The sequence below is a fragment of the Tyto alba genome, unplaced genomic scaffold (genome assembly GCF_018691265.1).
Source record: "Tyto alba isolate M040663 unplaced genomic scaffold, T.alba_DEE_v4.0 Super-Scaffold_38, whole genome shotgun sequence".
Taxonomy (NCBI): Eukaryota; Metazoa; Chordata; class Aves; order Strigiformes; family Tytonidae; genus Tyto; species Tyto alba.
Window position 1 is genome coordinate 17,184,703 of NW_024881313.1, and position 24,408 is coordinate 17,209,110.

The 24,408-nt window shown below is 41.0% G+C and overlaps 1 protein-coding gene across 2 annotated transcripts; it reads right to left on the minus strand.

Annotated features, from left to right (window-relative positions):
* Window positions 1-9,827: 9,827 nt before the first annotated feature.
* Window positions 9,828-24,068, minus strand: STEAP1 (STEAP family member 1). 2 transcript variants are annotated; one of them, XM_032991714.2, is made up of 5 exons: window positions 23,992-24,068; window positions 19,678-19,782; window positions 17,034-17,546; window positions 15,374-15,538; window positions 9,828-13,581 (listed from the first exon to the last, which is right to left on the minus strand). In XM_032991714.2, exons 2-5 carry the CDS (start codon window positions 19,768-19,770, stop codon window positions 13,324-13,326), a joined length of 1,029 nt encoding a protein of 342 aa, XP_032847605.2. In that variant the 5' UTR covers window positions 19,771-19,782; window positions 23,992-24,068; the 3' UTR covers window positions 9,828-13,323. The 2 variants fall into 2 exon arrangements, with proteins under 2 accessions (XP_032847605.2, XP_042658119.1); XM_042802185.1 differs by lacking the exon at window positions 23,992-24,068 and adding an exon at window positions 23,126-23,605.
* Between the last annotated feature and the right edge of the window lie 340 nt (window positions 24,069-24,408).

The window sequence follows — 24,408 nt, forward strand, 5'->3', positions numbered from 1 at the left end:
GTGCCTCTACCGCCGCTGCGACCCGCCCCCTGCGGCCGCTCCTCCGCGGCGGTCTGGGCGGGACCAGCGCGCTGCCGCCGGGGCCCGGGCGGCGGCGGCGTGTGGGGAAAGGGAGGGACGCGGCCGGTTCCCGCCGTCCCCTCGGCCCCAGCCCCCCGGTCGCTGCGCTGCGGTCACAAACCTCTCGGGCCTGCGCGACGCCCCCAGCACAGCCAGACCCAGTGTCCCGCCGACAGAGCGCGGGGACCCCGCCGGTCCCCAGGCGACCTCACGGCCCTGAGGGCGAAACGCACCTCTCCTCCCGGGCCCTGCCCTCTCTCGGCTGCTCCGGCATGGGCTTGTTCTTCAGCGGGAACTCTCCTGCGGCCGCTTTTCCTTATTCTGTCCTGTCAGAAGGGTGCTGCTGGCCCTCGACTGGTGCCAGCTGCAGGGCTGTGAGTGAGGAGTCACAGAATCTTAGGTAGAACGGTTTGGGTTGGAAGGGACCTTTAAAGGCCATCTAGTCCAACCCTCCTGCAATGAGCAGGGGCATCTTCAACTAGATCAGGTTGCTCAGAGCCCTGTCCAACCTGACAGTGAATGTTTCCAGGATTGGGGCAACTACCACCTCTCTGGGCAACCTGTTCCAATGTTTCACCATCCTCATTGTAAAAAATTAATTCTGAGGGGGTGTTGGATGTCCCGGCGGCCCAGGCTGGCTTCCCCAGGTGTGGGTTGTGAGGAAGTCGCTCCCCATGTTTGCTGTGTCCCGGTGTACTCTGCGCAGGTGGGAGTTGTGCTCTGATTTCAGTGTTACACAAAATGAGAGGACGTACAGGGTTCAACTGCATAAAAGTGAAGCTAAGCCCCAAGATCTGAATTTTACATTGCCTGGCCAAGGAAATTTCTAGTCGAAGATAAATGGACCTTTTTCCTGAAAGAATGTGTCTTCTGATTTTAACATTTTCTGATTTACCGAACAAATTCCATCTTTCATTAAGCTATGTTACAGATACAACAATGTGTAACCCTCAGTCCTTTGTGAGGGTTTAAAACTAAACAACGCATATAATAACATATGTTGCTCATGTTGCAGCAAAATCTAACACATGCACAGGTGATTGAAAAGGATCATATGATTGCATTGAAACACTGAACATACACATCTTCATCCTTGTGTGTGCATGCCTTGCTTGCACACTTGTTTCTGTAGTGCATTAACTGAGGACTTAAGCAGAATGAATCATATAATCAATTCAAACATTTGTTTCAATATATAATCACAAACAACCATGCTGTAGATTTTGAAAAGAGACCTAAAAACCTTTTCTGCTGCAGTTCAGAAGGAATTTTCCCCCTAATTATTAAATAAGTCATTTTGCAGAAGATCTGTGTTGATTTTGTAACAAGGAGAGGGCTTTTTTCTTACGCAGATATTATGGTTAATGATCCTTGAATTCTGTTACCTCTTCCTTGTGCAGCTGTTTGGCCTGCAATTGCTCACTAGCTGCATTTTCCCTGTGAAAGCATCACAGGCTCTGTCTTCCAGCCTGTGCTACATAGGATGCGCCAGCTTCGACCCTGGTCCTTCATGCCTAACCCACCTGGGCTCCCACAAATGTAATTCAGTGTCATTTCTCATCTACAATGTTCATGTCTTTTCCGGTTGTTTCTCCTCTCACTATGTGCAGACCTACATAGCTTTAGCCTTAGTGCACAGGGGTAAATGAGGAAACTTTTGGGTCATGGCCATTTACCAGCCTGTTGAACAGACACCACTAACTTGATATCTAGTACATTTAAAAATTAAAATCAAGGCAGTTTGGGGGACTTAACTAGATCCTGTGTTTTCCTTGCAGTTTTTTGAGGTTTTGCAGTTTGAATATCCTCACTTGAAATCGGGACTAAAACAATTACCACCTCCCTTCCAATGCTGTGTAACTGATTGTGCTGGTTTTGGCTAGGGTTGAGTTAATTTTCTTCATGGTAGCTGGTATGGGGCTGTGTTTTGGATTTGTGACTAGAACAGTGTTGATAGTTCATGGGTATTTTACCTATTGCTAAGCAGTGCTTACATAGAGCTGAGGCCTTTTCTGCTCCTCACCCCACCCCAGCAGAGAGCAGGCTGAAGGGGCACAAGGAGTTGGGAGGGGACACAGCTGGGAGAGCTGACCCCAACAGACCCCAGGGATACCCTACACTGTATGACATCATGCTCAGCGTATAAAAGTGGGGGAAGAAGGAAGGGGGGGACATTCAGAGTTATGGCATTTCCCTTCCCAAGTCACCATGACGCGTGATGGAGCCTGGCTGACCTGGGCATGGCTGAGCACCTGCCTGTCTATGGGGAGTGGTGAATGAATGCCCTGTGTTGCTTTGCTTGTGCGTGTGAATTTTGCTTTACCTATTAAACTGTCTTTATCTCAACCCATGGATTTTCTTACTTTTACCCTTCCAATTCTCAACCCCATCCCAACATGGGGGAGTGAATGAGGGGCTGCGTGGTGCTTTGTTGCCAGCTGCGGTAAAACCACAACACTGATACGTTCAAGTGGGAGAAACAAAGAGGTCCCTGTTTTGTATGGAATTTAGCATGAGAACAAGGCTATATATATATACCCTTTATATACTTAAACTGCAAAATTTTACCATGTCTCTTCAGTGAGAGGATGAAATTGGATAGTTACATTTCTCTCAAGTTACATACAAAGATCTATGAGCAACATAATTCTCAGATATCCTGTTAAACAGCTATCTTATACAATCTGTTAAAAAAAGAAGATAATTTTCTTGTGGCAGGTGTTTTTCTTTCTTTAGCAAAGTCCAGGGCAGCATTATTATTTCTTCCTTTAAGGGATGGAACATAACAAAGGAGTTTCCAATTGGCAAATGGAAACAGATATTCTGGTTCTTCCTCTTGGCAAGGGGAAAGCAAAGCCCCAGGGATTTCCCTGTGGAAAAAGAGTGAAAACAAACACACAAAGATTTGCTTCCTATCATGGCAACAAACCCAAATACAATAGTTTCTGACACATTACCCTCAACACAGCTAATTTCGTAACTTAGCAGAAAAATACAGTATTTCCCAGCCAGGAGCATTCAGGACAACTAATTTTTTCTTATGACAGCCTGCAATTACTCTAAAAATAAAATGTATACTTATTACCCATTCTTTATAAGGACAAAATAGATCTGAGAGATTTAGAGCACTGAAACCTATTTTTACTCTTTTTTTGGTAGAAATAAATTGTAGTTTTGTTCTTTGCTTCTTCCTGTTCTGTTAATCTGATGTCATTGTTTACTTGAAAATATGTTGTTTTTGAATAAAGATACTATTAAAAAACAAACAAACAAGCAAACAAACCAAGCCCTAATCACTAAACAAAGAACAAAAATTAATGGTAAATACCTCAACTAAAATCTCTTCCCTTCACTCTTTGGTCTTCATCAATACGTGATGTCCCTGTTTCACTAACTGTCCAGGTATCACTCCTTTCAGACCATGTAAGATCTCGAATTCAGTAGTCATAAACAAGGAAAGGAAAATTAGAAAGAAAAAAGAAAAAGGAAAAGAAAAAAGAGAAAGACAAAATGAAGGAAAGAGAAGGAAAGCCTTTGTAAAGCATTATTAATAAGCCATAGTTGAGAAATCCTAGCAAGTTATGAGAAACAAGACAAGGTATCTCCTTTTTCTCAAGAGGAATTACAAATTAAGGGTGATTCATCCAAAACAGAGGACGCCCGCAAAATAACCCAAAACCCAAAGCAACCAAAAGTACAGGAGTTCCAGGGTTGCAATTATATTTCTAAGGCAATCCAAGTAGAAATACAGTGAGGATTAATTCTGCTTTTATGATCTAGCAAATTAATTTAATTCACCAGAAAGAAGCTGAAGGAAACCTCTCCTAGCTTTCTCTGACTATGGTTTTCCACAGCTATTGTTGAAGTGCAGTTAAGGGGTTTCAGGACCTTTTTTTCTTGGCTTTGTATGGAGCACAAGGTCATGTATAAGCTTTCCACTTCTCCTTATAACTCTGAAACAACATTTGCTTTGTGGTGTAAGTTACAGAAGATCAGCATTTTTCTTCTTGGTTTGTGGCTGCTCATCTTAGAAGGCATCTACAAAGTGAGACAGTAGGTTCTAAAAGTGTGATCTTGTGTCTGCAATAATTGTTGGCCCCAAAGCCAGAGGAAATATAGATTATTTTTATAATGAAAACAATTAAATCTAGAACAAAACTTTCAGTCATTTTACTTGTTAACCAAGAACAGACATATGTCTTTGCTAGTGAAGCATGGATATTGCAAAACTGAAAAACTAATTTCAAAGATAATAATACTTGACTGAATACTGAAATAGCTGAGGGAAACAGAGGCTAGACTGTGGCCTGACCACCACCTGACAACCTAAGACTAGTGTGTTTGTTTTACTAATAGGATCCTAGCTCTTTGAGTTGAAATTTCCTTCACAAAGCTGCAGATCACAGATTTTTCTTGAGAGCAGAAGCAAAATGAAAATTAATCAAGATCACACTGTGTAGTATGTAGCATCATGGTTGTGAAAATGTAGGAATATATAACTTAACATGTAGAATATTTGTAACCTTCTTATTACATGTACATTGTCATAGGTTAGGTCTTCAGTTAGTTTTTTCTGAACATTTTATTTCACTGAATGGGACCATGCCAGCTGTGTAAAATATTCCCTTACAAATAAAAATGAAACCATGATAATTCAACAGCAACTTAGCACTGTGAGAGGAAAATCTGTATCTTTATACAACCATCTTTATAGAACCAATCCTGTGAAGATTTATGTAGTTAATTCCACAGAAATGGACTGAGGCCAGTGAGTTGCTACAGAACCCGAGAGTTAAGCAGTTCTTTTCAAGATCAAGGCAATAGCTTTTTCATCAGGATTTAAGTTGTCATTACCAACACGTTTGCTTTCCAGCCATAAAACTTAGAGGAGTGTATCAGTCTGAGAGATTTCCTCTCAAAGTATAGGAACATAAGGAACACCCTACTTGCTTAGACCAATAGCCTATCTAACCCATTAGTACATGTTCAAGAGCAGCAAACCAAAATGCTATTTAAGGAGAGCATGCAAGCCTGGCCGCTGTATTTTGTACTCTCCTCCAAAATCCATATTAGTGATGTGATAGGATACGTGCCTGCAAAGTGTTTTTAGTGTTGCTTTAGGAGCTGTTTTTTCTGAATTTGTCTAACCCCCTTTTGAATCTGTTGATGCTGTTTGCCTACACAGCCCTCTGTGGCAGCAAGCTCCAGATGTTCTCTGCCCACTGCATAAAAATGCACTTTCTTAATCAGTTATAAACTGATCTCATTCTAGTTTCATTGAGTGCTCTCTAGTCCTGGTAATGTGGCTTTGGTGAGAAACAGTTATGTGTTTATCTTAGCCACTGTCTTCAATATTTTGCAAATTTTAGCCCCTTCCACCTTCCCTCTCGTTTGAAGACCTTCCACTTTTTTAGTCTCTTCCTGTAAAGCAGCTGCTCCACACCTTGATCATCTGAGATGCTCTTCTTTGCACTCTTAGGTTGAATGACCAAAGGCTAATCATGGTGAACACAAAGACCCAACAAGGGTCAGAGGAACAATAGGAGGTAAAGGAACCCCGGCAAGCTGAGCAATGAAAAGGAAGCAAAACTGCCTATTGCCAAGACCACTCAAGGGGAATGACCAGATCATTGTCCCTGGGGTGAAACCTACCAAGGTGACCCAGGGAAGAAACTCCTTCATCTGAAATGTAATGCGAACTAAAGAGGTGTTTTCCTAAAGGGATATGGGACTTGTTATGGTATGCAAGGGGAAGAGAACTGTATGAAAATATTATGGGCTATTTTAAGGGGATTGTGAGAATGTGTAAGACTTACTGTGGGATGTTTAGAGAAAGGACCAAATGTGGGCAAAGGGAGGGATCGAAGTGGATCAGGGAGGAATAAGAATGAGAAAACAGAGGGAAAATGGTATTAAAATGTCCAGTCAGTACATGATACCCACCCTTCCATCTCCCAAACTTTTTGTAGGCTCTCATTTTCTCCCTGCTTTATTTACCCACCATCACCTCATTCTAATAGCCAAGTGTATCCCATTCCCACTTACCCTATGTACTTATTTTTCTTTTTCCTCACCACTGGCTTTCCCTACACCAATTTTCCCTTATTCTTTTAGCACCTTGGTATCAGAAAGGTATAAGAACCCAATTATATGTTAGAGTTTTCAGGGAGGAACTTTGAAATAACTAAGCAAGCATAGGATACTAAAACAGGGCTGAATGAAGCTGGGCAGTTGGTGAGGAGGAGATTTTGTGGCTCAGCTGCTGTGTTGTGATATGGAGTGCTCCAGGCCAGGCTCTGGTAATAGAGAAATAGTAATAAATTTTAGTGCTGTTCCCTCGATAAGGCTGTCTTGATGGAGGGTACACAGCAGAATAGAATCCATCCCAAACTCTGGAAAAGGTGAACAATTTATTGGTAACTGTGTCAAGGAGAACACAGAACCGAAGTATTTATGTGACTGCAGGGGTCAAACCTGACTGAATAGCTAAATAAAGACCTATTGATTTCACTGGGAATTTTGCCTCTGCAGGAACTAAATGATGAGGATTAAATATTTGCAGTAGAATAGTGACATCAGAAAAAGGATAAAACTGAAGTTATTAGGAATTACTTTTCTGAATATAGTCTAAAGCACCATCTAATTCTGGTTTCAGTTGGTTCCTTATTTTGCATAAGTAATGTTTAAGAGTGGCTTAGCTTCACTGTCTTACATAAACGTTTTCCTTCATTTAGCACAACATACTGTACACTTTATGTGGAGGTAAAGCAGCCATGTCTGCTCCACTATATGCACAATCTACTTGAAGATAACTCAGTTTATATTTAGATTGTTAGGAAAAGTGGAGCAATATCTATGACTCATGTCTCCCCCAGCTTCAGAAACAGTATGTTCTTCATCCATAATAAAATCATAGAGCTACATCCCAGAGAATAATTCCTCCAAGTCACAGAACCACTTATAACCTTGCTGGTGTTCATACATACCAGTGGAATTTGAATAGATTTCACCAGAAATACCTCAAATGGTATTTCAGGGATGGAGAAGTGGTTGCAACTGAGTAGGTTCTGCAGGCCAAACTCTGCACACACCTGGGCAGTTTGTATTTGTTCATTCTATTCCCCAGCTCCATGTGAATAACCAACCCTCCCATTCCCTGTTTCAAGGATTGACTTCAGTTTTTTCAAACTCTCTCCCATCTGTCATTCACCTGTTCTCCATTTTACCCATCTCCCCAACAAAGGACTTCTGTTCCTTCTGTTCTGTTTCATTAATTTCATTCAGTATCCTCCACCTACTTATTTTTCCTCTGTGACATCCATTGGTCTCCTTTACTCTTTCCTCTCATAAGAAAATCTGAGTGCTTGCAGTATCTCCGTTCCTCTTTGTCCCAGATCTCCAATTGTCCTGTTCCTTCCTATTCCATGTTAATGCCTCTTTGCATATTTTCATAGTCCCAGCCTTCCTGTGCCCCAGAATGTCCTTTTGTCTGTTATTAATTACCTGGGAATAAATAATTTAGGATGTTCCTATCCTTGTGAATGTACTAAGTCTATTCCAAATTAGAAGTCACAAGAGAAAGCCATCATTATTTTAATTATGGGTGCCATCAAGCAGTTGTTAGACTGCTAAACTATTGCAGAGATGCTTGTGGTGCCCTGCAAGCGGCTCATTTTTTTCCCATTCTGGCTTCTTGGGGTTTTTTTTTGTTTTTTTTGTTTTGTTTTGTTTTTTTTGTTTTGTTTTGTTTTGTTTTGTTTTTGTATATAAAGACTGCGTATGACTGCAAACTACAAGATTGTCTGTCCAGTTCAAAAAATGACACATTTGCCTCACTTCTTTTTTAATAGTGAGCCCAAAAGATTAAATTTAAGGACCAAATACTTCCATCAGTAGCAGTGGTAGTATTCTACCAGTTTCCCAGGGACTACACATCTTTAACCAAGTCAGGGACGTAGCATATTTATCTCAGTAATACACTTTTGTGCTACAAAGTTGAAGTTACATAAAAATAAACAAATAAAAGACAAAGTAACTGTATTTTCTGTTGCCTCATCTTTATTGGAAGTAGCTGTGGTATTTTTTTATAAGTTTATAGAGTTTGGTTCACTGACTGATTTTATATATTTTCATTTGAAAATCTCTGTAAACGTATGCATACATAATAAATTAGCCTCACCACACCCATTCAAATGTTACATTCAATCTACAGAAGAGTTCAAACGATGCAAAAGTTGAACCCTGATGCAACTGAATTAAATGAGATTTTTTTAAGGAGTCCAAGGTCTCATCAAAAGAAATTATTTTGCCATTAGTGTCAGAGCATGCTGATGGGACCAAGAAATCCTGGCACTACTGAAAAAAATCAGTGGCAATGATCAGCCACTGCCAGGCGCTTACAGTGACTATAGCAGACTACATTCTCTGGGGGTGGATTCAGCATGTTTTCAAAAAATCTGTCTTTTTGTTTTGCTTTGTTCTTTTAAATTATTCTTTTAATGCCATTTTAAGAAAATCAGTTAAAAAGAAATCAATCTGAATTTCAAAAATGGTTAACGTAACATTTCATGTTATCAAGGGACAGTACTAGGAACTATGGGTGTAGCAGAAAAGAAGGGAAGACCTGAGGTCATAATCTGCAAATGAAGCCACACAGTCCACAGACGTAGAGGTCAGTCAGTTTTGTATGTTTTTCGGTGGCAATTTCTAGAACACATTTTTGCCTACTGATTCATGGAAAACTAACAACATGACAAATAAGTGAAGCAATGAAACATTCTGGCTACTGAAACAGGATGAAATAAGTTATGTTCTGAATTTTAGGAGAACTTGCAACCGTGCAGCTGAAGCTGGTTTAAGTTAAGCTGCCCCTTTATGCCATTCCTCTTCCTGACCTTCCTGCTGGCATATGTGCACGGCTGTCAGGTGAATCAGGCAAGTATACGGATCTGTCTGAATCATAACTTTCCCTGCATTACTTTTCAACTGGATCCAATTCCCTGGTCTGATTAATTTCACAGCTTTAAACACTTTCAGAACTGAGAGAACAGAGAAGAGTGGCCAAAGGGAGGGATTGCTTACAGTATATGCTGCTATCAACAGGAATTTACATTAAACCATAGCCAGAACAGCCCCGGCTCTAGCTTCCTGGGCACTGCTTATTGGTAACTCTTCTTGGGAACAGTATTCTGGGATCTGGCTAGCCCAGGTAAACTTGGCATAAAATTCCTCAGGTCTCTTCAGTAATTTAAGTACCTCTCCAGAGCTTCAGTTCTGTGTCTCTGACTTAAACACACTGGGGACACGTAACAGCTGAAGGAAGTACTTTGCAGCCTTTGTAGAGGCACTGCAAAACCACTTACACCAGTGATGGATTCTTACCCCAAAAATACTCCTGTATTCCTTTCCTCTCCTCAATGTTATCACCATTCTTGAGCTTTTCCTGGTCTTTGATCACTGTTTTCAGGTCATAAGTCTCCCTCCAGAACACTCCACATCTAGCTTAGCTTTCTTTTCCTTCTCACAAAATCTCCTCTGAATGCTAGAATATGCAGTCTGTCAGTTAAAAGATCTGCCAGAAAAGAATGTACTTTCACTACATCCCCCTATGAAAGTGTCCATTTTGCCTTTCACATCTTTGTCTTTTCTTCTTTGGAGACTCCAAGCTCTGCACTGGCACGGGGAGAATGGTTCATCACCGCAGCTCTTCTAGAGTCTACTGTGCCTTTTTATCTTTATGTCCTGGACGTATATGACACCATGGCAGATACAGCACACACTGAAGCATTTAATGATGCATCATTTTATAAAAGTAATCTGTGTTATACAAATAAGTGCCTAACATTTGCACACGCATTGATTTTAAGTATTATAGTAGCATATAGGCATATTAATACACTGAATTTTGAAATAGATACATAAACATAAATTAAAAGGTACATATGCAGTTATTTTCATTAGTGTTGAACTAAATCATGTCTATTACAAAGGAAGAAATAAAATATTGTCAATAGGATTTGCTTCTGTAGCCCTTTCATAGATAGTATGCAAATTTCAGCTGGTAGAAGACACTTCTGGATTTGCCCCTGGGCAATGCTAGAGAGAAACTCTGAACTGCGATTAATGTCTGCAGCTGAATGATGAGCATAAAAGGTCAGTTTGGATAGTATATGATGACCTTGAAATTGGGTTTTACTTGTAATTTATGTTAGGATTTCAACCCATATAAACAGATTGAAATTAATAAAATTATGGCAGTTTGCACTACCTTATATAACAAGTGCATAGAGCAGCATATTACAATAGAATGCTTCATTAGGACACAATTTGTCAGCCACTTGAAGTGGGATAAAGCTATCACTGCTGCACCATGAATAGAAGATAAATGTATGTACATTTTCTTTAGTACCTTCTGAAAGGAGTTCTGTGCTTGTGATGTGCCTTGTTCTGATTTTATGTACTAAATACAGTGGTATAGACAGCAGTTCCTTCCCGCTGCTTGGATAAAGATGTATTAGAACAGGTGACTCGAAAACTTTTTACAAAGTGTTAAATATAGAGAATATATTTACATGTTCTCGGTCTGTTTTCTAGCAGTGGTACTTAGAGTGATTTCTGCAATAAGGATCTGGTTTAGTCTCCAAATTAGACAATATCTTGCAGATTCAGAGAGAGAATGTTCTAAGAATTTGGACAAAAATTTCAGAAGGATCAAACCAACTTTGGAATTAAAGTCCTGTTTTCAAAAGTGACTTAGTCACCTAAATATTATTGCTGTGCGGTAAGATGCAGACTCCAAAGGCACAGAACCTTAACTTCCAGCTTCCATTAACTTCATAACCATATTGACCATACTCAATGCTCACTGATCTAGCTGATCTATAACAGAGCCCTTGTGCAAAAGATTTCAGTTGGTAACAGTGATAATAAGGTGAAAAGCCTTGAAGCCCATTATCATTCCCCTGAACTATTTTAGTCTCTAAATGCATACACATACTAGTTTGCCTTGATTTTGTTTTATACATGCCATATGAGTAGCTTTGAATAGTTTCTTCCAAGGAGTGTCTTCATGCCCATTTTTTTCAGTTATTAAGGGCCAGGTTCTGCTCTCTGTGCCATACGCTTTGTACCCCTGAAGCTGTTTATATTCCTCTGTGTCAAAGGGTTGGCTTCTCTGACCAACTGTAAACAATTAGGCCAACTATTTGACCAGAATTTAACAAAGCTGGAGATTGAATTAAATTCTTGAGACTTTCTAGGCAAGGGAGCTGCAGGGCTGATTCTGGAGAGCAAAATTTAACACATCTTTTGATAAAACCAAATGTCATTCTTTTCAATGAATGCATATAGTGGTTGCTTGGAGTACTTACAGTCTCAGCTTTGTCCTAAGTGGTAAGTTTGAGCACACTTTATGAGTAGCTAGTGGACAACACAGAAGACAAAATGATTTATTATTGCATTTGCCTCAACATGTTGCATTAGAAAAATTATTTTATTATTTTTTTTATGACTCCTGACAACAAAGTGCAGGTAGTATTCTCATTAAGCCTTTGGCAAATATTATTCATCCCTAATATGACTTCTAAAAAAATGTATTTATTTAATTTATAGAAATGCAAATGCTAATGCATTGACAACCACACTTTTCCTGTTCTGTTAGAAATTTCTTAGATTCACATTGCAAACTAGCTTCCCGTGTTTTAGAGAGCATTTGCCTCTGTCATGCATTACTGATTTGATACACAATGACACTCATTTCTCTTCAGTCTATATTATACAGGCCACCATGTCCCCAGTTATTGTCACAGTACAACACTAAGTGCAAATAACAGGGCCAACTTTTAAGTTACAATGAATTGAATGGAGTTATAACCAGGAAAATACAAAATGTAGTAACCCTGTAGCTATTTAATTTGTCTGTTACTTATGCTCAGTGTACCAAGTCCACAAATGTACAACAGAACCATTAGCTGCATAGTCATTAGCACCATGTATTATGTATCTTTTTACATGTACATTGTTTTCCTGTTTGTTTTAATACCAGAGCCATTACCAATTACAGTTCTCATTCAGATGATCCCAGCAATAGGTGGCATCATCAGTCCGTTTCCTAGTCAACTCATGCAGGGAGACTGGCAGAAATGTTCCTGATGCTGGGTGAAAATATTAACGACTGCATAACATATTTAAAAATAGATCCTAAAAAATGAATTATTCATTTAAAACATTCAGCCAGACCTATGAAGCATAAGGAAAGTGAGGTTTAATTAGTTTGTATGAAATTTTTGGTAATAGCAAATGCACTTGGAAGCCATTTTACACGAAAATCTCACCAAATCAATGTCAAGATTCAAGTGCCTATTTTTAATGTTTTTCTTTCAGTCACACAATTGTGCTGGCCCTAGAGTAAACAATAAAACACATTTACCTGACGTGAGTTATCCCACTGGAATAATTTGTGCGAATAAAGTTTAGCACATGTCAAGGGCTGCAGGCGTAGGTCAAAAGCATGGAAAATTTCCAGCATCAGAAACAAAAGAACGTGTTCATAGAATAAAAAATGGGAAATGTTTTATCGTTTTAAGTAAATAGAGACACACCTAGTCCTGTATAAGATGGAGATCTGAGTCTAAAAACTCTTTTTTTAGACTGTGCCCAAGCCTCAGGAAAGATTTACCTTGTAAAGCTCCCTGCAGTTCTGCTTGCCCAGTTGTCCCACCAAGACCTGGTGGGAATACACAGTTTCTGTCTGGCTCATGTGCCAAGGTCCCCATTCTGCAGAGTGAAACATAGCATGCCAGCGGTAAAGGGGGAACGGGATGATAAATACTTTAGTTGTTGTCCCATTATAATACTGAGATTTAACAAAAGAACAGACGCAGCTGTGGGAAGCAGAAAGCATTCCTGGGTTCTGCAGTGTAATCTTTTATTTACTTTCTGTGACCATCTAGAGCAATGATTTATGATTGCTTTTGCCTACAAAAGAATTACGATTGAGGCAATGAAGCCCTTGGATTTTAAAAGCAGTGAGTCAGAAGAAAGAAATGATCAAATACCAGAACACTGAATAGATTAAAGTGTAAAATGAATGTTTTCACCTTCTGTCTTAGAAAAGGTCCAAACTGCATCAAGTATCCCATACTCCTGAAATCAAAATGAAAAGTAAAAACAAAACATCTATGGAAAATACGAAAACAGAGCTTGTGAGTGAACATTTCATGGCCTTGAGCATATTTACATAGACAGGAAATGTCCATATTTGATCTACAGTCTGGAAGTCATGCTGGTTTGATTGGTTTGTGTGTTACCTTCCCAACCACATCTGATCCTTTTTATCCTCTTCCCAAAACATGGGAGGAGCAGTATGCATTTACAAAGGAGAACTACAATAGGAAGAAAAACTGCTACCATAAATGAAGGTGGTGTATACCAGATAAATTGATTAACATCAACCCACTTATTCCAAGCAAACACCAGTGCGTGAACAGTGCATAGGAGCAGAGCCAAATATCCCATCTTGCTCTGAAAAGAGAAAGAAAGTAGTAAGGTATTTATTTTTTCCAACTTGGCAAAAAAACCCACTCTGTTAAGCAGATATGGAAATCAGGAAGGGCCTCAACCAACGCACTTAAGTCAAAGAAAAGAGAACATAGGCTTTGAACTAAAATATAAGAACTGTAATTCAAGAATCTAACTGTGCCCCTCTATGCTACCATAAGAGAAAACAAATGAGGCACATTTTTCAACTATTGCTATGATACTTAGCTAATATACAGAAGAGATCATGGATTACAGGCTATTCTTGAAAAAGGGTCAGTTCTCAATATCTCAATTTACAGATGCCATCTCTATCCTAAATTACTTTATTTCTGTGATAAATTATTATGAGTTCAAAAGTAGATTTATAAATGGTTTAACAGATTATTTGCAAGGAAAAATTTTAAGGTCAGTTAAAATCAGAAACTCTAGTAAGTCTAGTACTATGACAAAAGCATTCACACAACTACAGGAAAGTGAAGTCTTTCATTCCACTTACAGTAACAAATTTGGCTACGAAATTCAGGAGTAAAGGAATTTTTATGGTAAAGTTACTAGTAAGTTTGAGTTTCTTGTTACATAACAATCTTGATATTGTTAGAAAAATGGAATTAGTCATCAGTGAAGTCAAATACTGCCTTTCCAAGTGCTAAATCTACAGAATCTGATTTTCAAGTATAAAGGTTATCTGTTTATAAAACTAATCCACTATATTAGTATTACTCTTCTGGGTTTTTTCACCATGCTAATTTAATACTGAAAGCAATCATGCACTAGACCTGTTCATATAGATCTCTGTAGAGCTGAAAACTTTTCTTACAAATGATGCGCTTCACAGAGTGGGCAGAATCTCAAACTGGTAATTGTAGGAAGAGATATATTTCAGATCTTTTCAAATTCAGATCAAGTTTTCAAATGCCAGGTACTTAGTAGGTCATTGGATTTTCAGATTTTGGTGTTCAAGGACCTAATTCAACACTCCTTTAACCCTAGTGTGATCATATTGATGTCAGTAGAACCATCCCTGAGTATTACTGCATATAATATAGTAGAACTAAGAGCAAACCAGATACTTAGGTGATTGAAGCAAGTACATCTGTAGCAAATTGAGGACTGGCTGAATTTAATTATGTATCTGTTCTAAGATGTCTCCTTTTCAGATAACACCTTTTCTGGAGGGGGTTATGAAGCTGATAATGCTGCAGATGGAGAACCTTTGCATGTATTATTGGGCAGAAGCCTTCTTCTGAACTTTGCAGCCACCTGGTACTGCTCAGGCAGTAAAAAATTGCCAGAACAGCTCCAAGGGAGCAACAAGCAATTCTCCTTGTGTAGTGGAATCTCATGTTGTATGGGAACAGAATTGGCTGGTTCAAAACCACCTACTCCCAATTCAGCAGGACACAGGGCTTTCCTGAAACATAAGATGTCCAGAAAATGACTGAAATGCCTTCAGCACCAGAGGTCTTTGACCTAAGAACAGGTCCTTTAAGGGACAACTGCTGCTGGTCACCAGGTCAGAGAAGCAAAAAAGTGGTTTGGAGCTGTCTGTCTTCCCACTTCATACCCTGAACCTGACAGCCTTTTCTCCTGACAAAATAACAAATAAAATGAACATTTTTTGCAAAGCAATTAACAAAGAGTACAGAACAAACTTCTAGATTGGTTCTACTAACTTCTCTGTGTTTGATATTTTTAACTCCTGATGGTCTTAGTTGATAACATGCAGTCCTACAAATCAGGACTATTGACATGCAATAGTGGCATTTATGTATACCTGAATGTAGTGGAACTCTCTCCAGGTCAGAGAGTGACTGACAGATGGGATTGATGTTATTGCCAACAAGGCCAGCAAAGCAAGTCCCAGAATTCCTAGAGACACATAAATCTCCATTCTCCAAACATCATGTTCAATCCAGGCATTTTCTTTTTTTTGTTTGACCTGCCAAAAGAACACCTTATTTAAAATGACAGAGTGGCGCACACAGCCGTTTGTGTGAAATACAGCTATTTTCACCATAATATTCAGGAAAGAAGCCAAGAAACATAGTATTTTTGTTTGCTTGAATGTCTCTGAATGTAACTGCTATTTACTTCTGATCACAAAGTCTCCACTAGTATCTGTAGAGCAAAGGTGGGCTTTAAGTGAAAAGTATTTAGACTTTATCAGCATCTTGGCTCAGGAGAGACTGGTTCTGAGGCCTGTTAGCCTGCCTCTACATCAGGAGAAACCTTATGCTTTGACAAAAAAATTCCACCTATGGCTAAATACCATACCGAGGACATTATAACAACAGGAAATATATTAACAGCACTATTTCAGGGAGCTAATTCAGCAGGCATTCTTAAAGATGGTATCTTGCCAGAATAGTTGTTTGGCTCTGTTTTTTTAAAAACAACAACTTGGTACATCCAGCTGCACTGAATATGATGGTTGGTATGGAAAGAAAAGGTTGTGATTTTAACAAACTGATGTCAAAGCTTCTCCTATTTATGAGTACTTGCAACAACCCTTTGATGCTGCTAGTGGTCACCATGGCATAATATACCCCCTAATACAATAATTTCTTCATCTTGAGGACTGGAATCTAAAGGAAATTTCTGGTAATCCATTCAAGTCATATTACTGGTAAGGCTGATTTCAGAGTTTTCAGCAGGTAGTTTGACTGTTTACAAAATTCTTAAGCTGCTAACTTCATATTGTGTTTTAAATAAAACTCTAGATTAGACTTCAAGGGTAATAAAAATGAACATTTGCAGTCTATACCTTACATTGGAATATTCCTTATATTGCAATACTCATGGCACTCAAAGCGGTATGCAAATGTCAGGAACTCTCTAGTCACAGAGGATCTTAGAGACCTTTGCTATCCAATTACTGCCCATGACTCAGAAGCATGATTGAAATTCTATCTTTTAACAAGTTAGTGTGCATCAGCCCAATTGTGGAGCCATCAGTGTTCATGAGTTTATTTTCTGGCAAATACAGATTATTGTGATTTAGCTCAGCCCTCCTTCATTGCTGGCTAATTCACTTTACAAAGAATATGTCTAAAAATGGTGTGTGCTCGGTTTTTGTAGATAGATTCCACCGGTGCAGAGAAGATTAATCCATACTAAACTCACAGTGTGCCAGGGACTTAAATGTTCCTGTGAGGCAGGTATAATTATGTGCATTTTACAGAGAGATAAAAAAATCCCAAGTGAAAAAGATGACTTATTTAATACACACTGGCACAGCTGTGATGACTCTTGACTCTCCATTACATGCTTTAACAACTAGGTCCTGCTCCATCCCCTAACAGTGCTCTGCAGGGATCTGCTTCAAAATCAAAGGCAATGAAAATGGTTTTCTCCCCTCCCCCCTGAATTTCTTGACTGACCAAAACAAGGATTTTCTGAATACAGAAGTGCTGGTATTTGTATGCCCATCATACCTGCTGGAATGCCCAGTTCAGCAGCTTGTATCTGTATGATCTTCTCATTGGATAGCATAAGCTATAGCAGGCGTGCATTGCAGCGAAGAAGAAACTGAGAAGTCCAAATTGCTTTCTTGATAACATCCATCTATCCAACCACTGAGGAAACCTTTTATACTTGGTGCAAAAGTACAGCTGGAAACCAGCAGCTAATATTCCTGGTAAATATACTAGTGCTAAAAGGGTAATTGAAACCACTGGTAAAACCTTGTTTATGACAAGGATTGGAATTTTATAGAAAACATTTTCCTTTCTGGTTATAAAAGGATATATGACATCTCTCATAGAAGTGTAAATAAATGTTAATAATGAAATCACAGATGCTATCTTCATTGGCAAGTGCCACTTGGGGAACAGCTCCTGCTTGCAGTGTTGTTCTGAAGACTGTTCAAACTCACCAAAATGGTGTGCTTGATGTAAATTAAAAAGTGCAGCTGCTTCTGGTGGATTGGTGATTTGCATATCCATGTTCTGGAAAGGACAGAAAAATAAATACCAAGTGAGTTCAAGAGAAGATTAAAAACTTCATTAATGGCAGTATTTGCCATCATGGCTTTTACACTGTATTGCGCTGAAACCATATACAAAACATACACACTATTAAAGACAAGGTAGCTTGAAAACAACGTTTTAAACATCATAGTCAGTAGTTGAACAAGGCACTTTTAGCATAGATTTTGCATTCATCATTAATTATCTGTGGTAATTTCAAAATAGATTTTAATTCCAGGAAGTTAACTACACCACAAGGGAAGATGGTTACGTTATGTGAAGCATCATTACAGCTTCTTATGATATGATCTACAGTTTTCAAATGTCAAATTTCAGCTATGGACTTAATGATGCAGCCCAAATAATATGTACAATAACAGAATCCAGAGTCAAGACAATAAAATATTTCATTCAGTCACTTCTATTTTAATGACATTTAATTGAGGGAACAAGGATAGAAGTAGAAATGTTTGGGATCCAGCATATTAGACTAGCTGCACATCTGTCAACTCCAGCATCAAGTCCCATGATCTTCCTCCTCTCCTTCACAAATGGAATAGTGTCCTCTTAACTTTTATGAAAACTTGTGAAACTGAGTCACTTCAGCTTAAAAAGCTGATTTTTCTGTGGCCACATAGGTATGACTTTAGTCTCACAGAAGACCCTGGCAGAATCATCACAATCCTTAGAAGGAGCTAAACTAGTACAAAATTTTAGTGCAGTATTATAAACTGTTTTACACTGAGATAATATATTTTAAGATTGTCCCGCAGTTGTAGTGGAAGAGGTACATGATCAGTATACATACAAAAATAAAATACATGTACCAACAGCAGGACATTGCACTTAATGCAGCAGACAGCTGTCCGGGGGTAGAGAAGGAGAACTGATAACTTTAGGTAATAAACATGTAAATCCTTTAATATTCCAGTGAAATATAAAGTAACATTGAACTAAAGCTGAAATGGCTCAGCTTTAGAATGACTGATGTGGCAGATGTCCAGACCTCCGGAAAGTGAAACGGCACTGTCTGTTTTGAGGAACGCAAATATTAGTAATTTGAAAGTTGCAAGTTAGTGTTCTGCTAGGATACAGGAGATCTTTTTATCTCAGCAATATTATCTGACATTCTTAAGAATCAAATATTACATTGAAGCTGATTAAGCAGTCAATTCATACAATGTACTACTTGTAAATAATGCAAGGGTAAGTGGGTGCAAGTCTTGTGTTTGTCTTCAATGATACGTAGTGTTTTAACAAAGAGATAAAAAATGTACACTGCTATCTTGCTGTAAAATCCTAATTGGAGACAAGGTAGCCTGTTTTCCACCTGACTGACTTGTCTACAGTGCCTCACAGTAAAATTAAAGGGCATAGTCTTCATTAGGCTTTTTAGCTGAAGAGCTACTATGTGTTTACCTGATGATAAAAGCATATTTTTGTAACAGTGAAGGCGTAGCCTAAATTACTTTTATTCTCTAGTCTGTGAAGAAAATGAGAGTGTAGTCTATGCATTGCAGAATTCGAAGCTGGTACACAAACTGAGATACATATCTGAATCAAGTTTCACCTAGAGATGCCTCTTTCTTGAAGAGATAGTCTGTAAAGTCTAATTCAGTATTTCACAGCCTGTGAGACAGTTCACATTAGAACAGAAAGTTGTAGCTTGAACTACTTCTGTGTATCAGCAGTTGCAAAGGCAAATGCTGTTGGAGTGGATTTTTTCTTCTGGACTTCTTTGTGTGATACGGAAAACCTACTGAATCTGATGTGGCAATTAGGAAGATTCTTCCAAAGATAAATTTTATATTTCTGTATAAAAATCTCAAATTATTTCTACATAGCTTTGCTCATCTGGTAAAATGCAACTAGCAACTAACCTCGTGCTGTGTTTAGCCAGCCCAACCTATGTAGTTTTTAGCAAGGACTGTGATTAAACTGAATGAGATGATCTTTATCTTTTTATCTCTTCATGTCAGTATTGTGACAAGACTTTAGAAGTATTGATGATATGCCAGTGTGATGGGAACACAGTGCTTCTGGACAAAATCAAATTAAAGATTGCAATATTCTGTGTGACATATGAGCTGCTTTTTTACAGAAGCATTACCAAGTTGCTAAGGTTTCCTGTATTTCTTCTCGGCCCGATGCTCTGACCTGCATTCTGATCAATGGCATGATTATCACCTTCCCTCTTCTCCATTGTGGAAACTCCCTGCAAAACAAACACAGGATGTAAAACAGGTTTTGAAATGCTCTACTGGAGCTTTGAAGCCTATTTTCCCTCAAAATATTTTCTTCCCTCTCCTCTGCTCATTTGCTGGAGAAGGTACAATAATCTAAGGAAAAGGCAGTCGGTCCTCTGAGGACAGAAAAGCTCAGCTTGTGTTTTAAGTAAAGCAGAGACTGAGAGGATATGAATCAACAGAACAAAATCACTGATGAAAAATAATAATTAAGCTAATGCTTATGTCACCAGTGGAATGAATTAATTCAGACTGTTTTTAAATTGCAACAATAAAGTTTGAAACAGCTTACAGAAATAACATGTAAAACGTTATGAAGATGGATTTTGGTAACTTCATGAGACTTGCTGAGGCAAGAAACTCATGCAAACGTGTTTCCTAATATTTTTTAGGTTTTAGGATTTAGATTTTAGGATTGGTCTACCTGACAGTCACTCTGTGATTTAGAGGTACATTCTCCCTTTGACATTGTCAGGAAACTCCAGCTGGATCTTCACTCATGCTGTTCCAAGGTACACTGGCAATACTGATCACCCACAAGTACCAGCAGAAATAGTTCTAAGCAACTAAGGACTATAAGAAATCAGAAGCCGGAAAAAAAAAAAAAAAGATGATACTGGATAAACTGAAAGAGATGTTTCTGAAAATCTTAGGATAGCAGGAAAGACAGTATCTTGAAGGCTGTAAAATAACTGCAAGGACCCTGCAACGAGGACTTCCTCTGAGTGCATCACAGCTGCATGCTGCAGGAGAGGCACCAGCACCGCGCCGCTGGCAGCTCAGCTCAGGGTGTCGTACCACAGCACACTTGGGCTAGCAGCTACCTTTAAGACAGTGACTAGGTAGCTCCTCCAGGTACCTTCCAGCTGAATTACTAGATATGAAACTGTTTTGCTAACTACTGTTTCTTTTATACCCATAAACCTGTTGGGAAATTGTATGGGCAGTTGCCCTTTTTTTTTTTTAACTGCGTCTGGTTCCTTCAGTGGATGAGTCCTACAGTCTTGTACTGTCTGCTGCGAGGGTTTGAGTTCTGCCAGGCCACCGGACTCCTGAAGCCACAGTATTCTTTTCCTAAGTATTTCTCTTTGGATTTTTCCCTCCTGCTAGCAAACTTTCCCTTTGGGCATAACCTTTCAGCCAAGTGTTGCAGAGTAGGGTCAACAAGAGCTTCTGTCTGAAGGTCAGGCTGTTAACCCTTTCCTACACCAGCTAATGGATGGTCTGTATATGCTGCACACAAGAAAGCACGGGTCCACGAAGGCACATTTCTATTCCTCCCCACCCAATCCTAGAGCTAGTCCCAGTCATTTTATCACAGGTTTCTGGGTATCAGATGTCTTCATAAAACCTCAGCTCCTGCAGTCCCGTGATTAGTTAAGAATATCTACTTCTACATGTTTTCATATACTGCATTTCTAGCTGTTACAATGGCAAATAATAGTTTTCAAGCAGAACTTAGTATAATGTACTTACCTGGAAAAAAAATGTAACAAATACAGTAAACTCCAGATCTATTTTTAAAAGAACTCAGAACATGAAGGGTAGTCACACTGGTTTTGAGGCCTGCCATTTAATTTTTAAAGTTTGATGTGGAAAATAAAAGGATGTAAACTTACAGACTGACGTTTTATTCCTTTAGGTAATGAGACTGACTTCTTAAAATTGTTAAAACAGCTTGTGGCTCAGATTTTTGCTGTTTTTTTTTTTTTTTTTCTTCACTTATCAACAGTCTGCATGAGCTTACACAGTGATCCCAGCCACTTCATAACTCTCCTCTTCTGACTACCACACTATCTTGGGGGGTCCAAAAGAATATTTTAGATTGGGAAGCTCTGTCTGGAAGAGCTTGACTCACCAGATTCTCATGCTGGTATCACTCTTCATTTAGAAAATTTGGAAATTAAGAGTCTGGTAATAGCTTCTAGCTAAAGGTTTGTATTGATGAGGATGCAGTAAATGCTATCATGATGTGCACAAATGAATAAATACATGAGCTAGGATGACAGCTGCTGATCCTAAAACCTGATTTGTTGGTTCTTCTGGGAAACAATGTTTAATACAATGATAAATAATGTGTTAATGGCTTATGCAGCAGAAGACAAAATGCGAAGAAAAAAGAGTGTGTGAATGTGCTCATCCATGGAAATATGAGTTACAGCCATGTGACTGAATGCAAGGAAACATTGGTGCTGAACCGTAATAGTCCACTTGGCTTCTGATACCACAGCTGACACAAAATTATTTATTGGGTACGCCCAGTAACAAAGCACAGTATTAGTCTTGGAAATCCCTTAATACAAGACACTTATAAATCCACTATTCGGTGCCTTATGAATTGCCAGAAAGGAGTCATCTATAGCATGTGTCTTTTTGGAATACATCTGAAGACAAAAATGTAAGGAGTCCTGTGAGAGACAGAAACTAATCAGTCATAGCCTTATTTAAGCCACAACTGTTATGAAAGAAAACAGTTGTAATGTCCACCCTCAGTGCACGCCCGTCCTGCTCTGGAAGGCAGCTGTGAATGAGGATGGAGGATGTCCAGCTGCAGAAGGCCAAGTTTCCAATGCTGTGAGTACGCTACTGTATTTTGCAGTGAGAAAGCAGGCTCATTGTAACGCCGAACCAACGGGGATCCAGACTGTGCAGACACTACCCCGAGAAAACATCATCCAAAGTCAGTGAGAGGTTTTCCCGAGTAAGGGGTTTCAGGGCTGGCTCCACGAAAAAAATAAAAATGGGTAAAATAAACAGGCTATGATAATAATGATGAGGCGACGGAAGAGGGACTGCGACTCTTTCCTTTGGCACCCTCGGAAAATGACAGCGGGGACACGTTAGGGATAACTGTCTCGCTTTCGAGGTGCCTGCTGCACCGCGCCGGACGGTGTAAGCACTCGGGACACGAATAAATAACTTTCGCTGCTCTTAAAAATTCTGCTGAGCTCTGTGGAAAACCTAATAAAAACCCAGGGCGGGGGGGCCGGAGCGGGGGAGCGTCGCTCGGCGCTTCTCCTTGCCCGGAGCGCGCCCGGGGCGCACCGCGCCGGCCGGGGCAGGTCCGGGTGGGCGGCCCGCCCGGCGCCCGCACGCTGCGCGCCGCTGCCCGGGGGGGGCCGGGCGCCGCGGGGAGCCCGAGCCCGCGCCCGCCGAGGGGACCCGTCCCGTCCCGTCCCGTCCCGTCCCGTCCCGTCCCGTCCCGGCGGCCGCGGGGCGGGCGGGGCCCCACGCCGGAACCCGGCCTCGGCCCGGCCACGCGGGCTCCGGCGGCTCCGCCAACGGCCGCCGCCCCCCCCGGGGCTCACCCACCTCGGCCCGCCGTCCGCGCAGCCTCTCCTTCGCTCCAGAGCCCGGAGCCCCCGCCGCAGCGGTGGGGGGGGGGGGCGGCGGCGGGCCCCGGCTCGGCTCCCTCAGCCCCGGCGGCGGCCGCGCGGGTCTGTCGGGGAGGGCGGACTCGGGGCAGCCGCGGAGCGCCTGCCGGGCTCTGAGATGGGGAGCGGCGGGGGGGGGGGGGGGGGGCCTGGCCGGAGCCTCCACCTCCCCTCCCGGCCCCGCCTTCCGCGCCCATCCCGCTCCCCTCCGCGCCCGCGGGGTGTAAGCCGGATCCCCGTCCCGCGTCCCGAGCCGCGGTGAGCACCGGAGGGCGGCGGAGCGGCGTGGCCTCGGGGGTCTCCCCTTGGGCCGGCCGCCCCAAGCAGCTCCCAGCCGCGGGTCTGCTGAGGCCTCGGCTGGACAAAGGGCGCATTCACCTGCGCCCTCCCCGCCCCGCGGGAGGAGGAGGAGGAGGAGGAGGAGGAGGAGGAGGAAGAGGCGCCGAGGTGCGCTGCCTCACCGGGCGCCCCTCGCCTTCGCGCCCCTGCCTCGGGCCGGCAGCCCCGCTCCCGCTGCCGGGGCGCACAAGGCTGTGGCGGAGGCATCTCCGGCGCTTTGCGGGGCTGCGGGGCAGCCCCCGCCCCACCAGCCGCCCGAAAAACGCAGCCCTTCACACACATCCCTGCCCGGGACACCTCCCCGCCTTTCAGCCCGTCCTCCCTGCCCTACCGCTTTTTCCAAACCTGTCACTCTCCCAGCCTGGCAAAATGCTGTATTAAATCCTGCTTCTAATACGAGCAGTCCTCACTTTTCTTTTTTTTTTTTTTTTTTTTTTTTTCCCCCCAAATACCATGATCGTGTACCTTTTCTCTGTGCTGCCATTTCTGAAAACGCAGCTGTCTCCTGAAAGTTTAGTCACAAAACGGTGTGAACTATCATTATCTTGTGAAAGCTCTGTTTTAGTGGATATTTCAACATTTAGTGGCTTACTGACATCGCAGAAAACATGGCCAGTCTGTCTCAGAAATGTTTTCATTTCTTCACGCAGAGCTTATTGCAGCTTCCTCATGATATCTTCACAGAAATGATGCCAAGCTCCATCTCTTTATATCTTGGGAATGTTTTTTTCTTCCTTCTCAGTAGATGTTAAGTAGACATAGACTCCAGCTGAATGCTACATCTGGCAGAAAAGAGGATATGGCTGTAGAAGGAATAAAAGATGGTATAATTGTCTCTCCTGTGTTAAATATTTTGTATTGTCTCACTTTGTGACAGTGCTG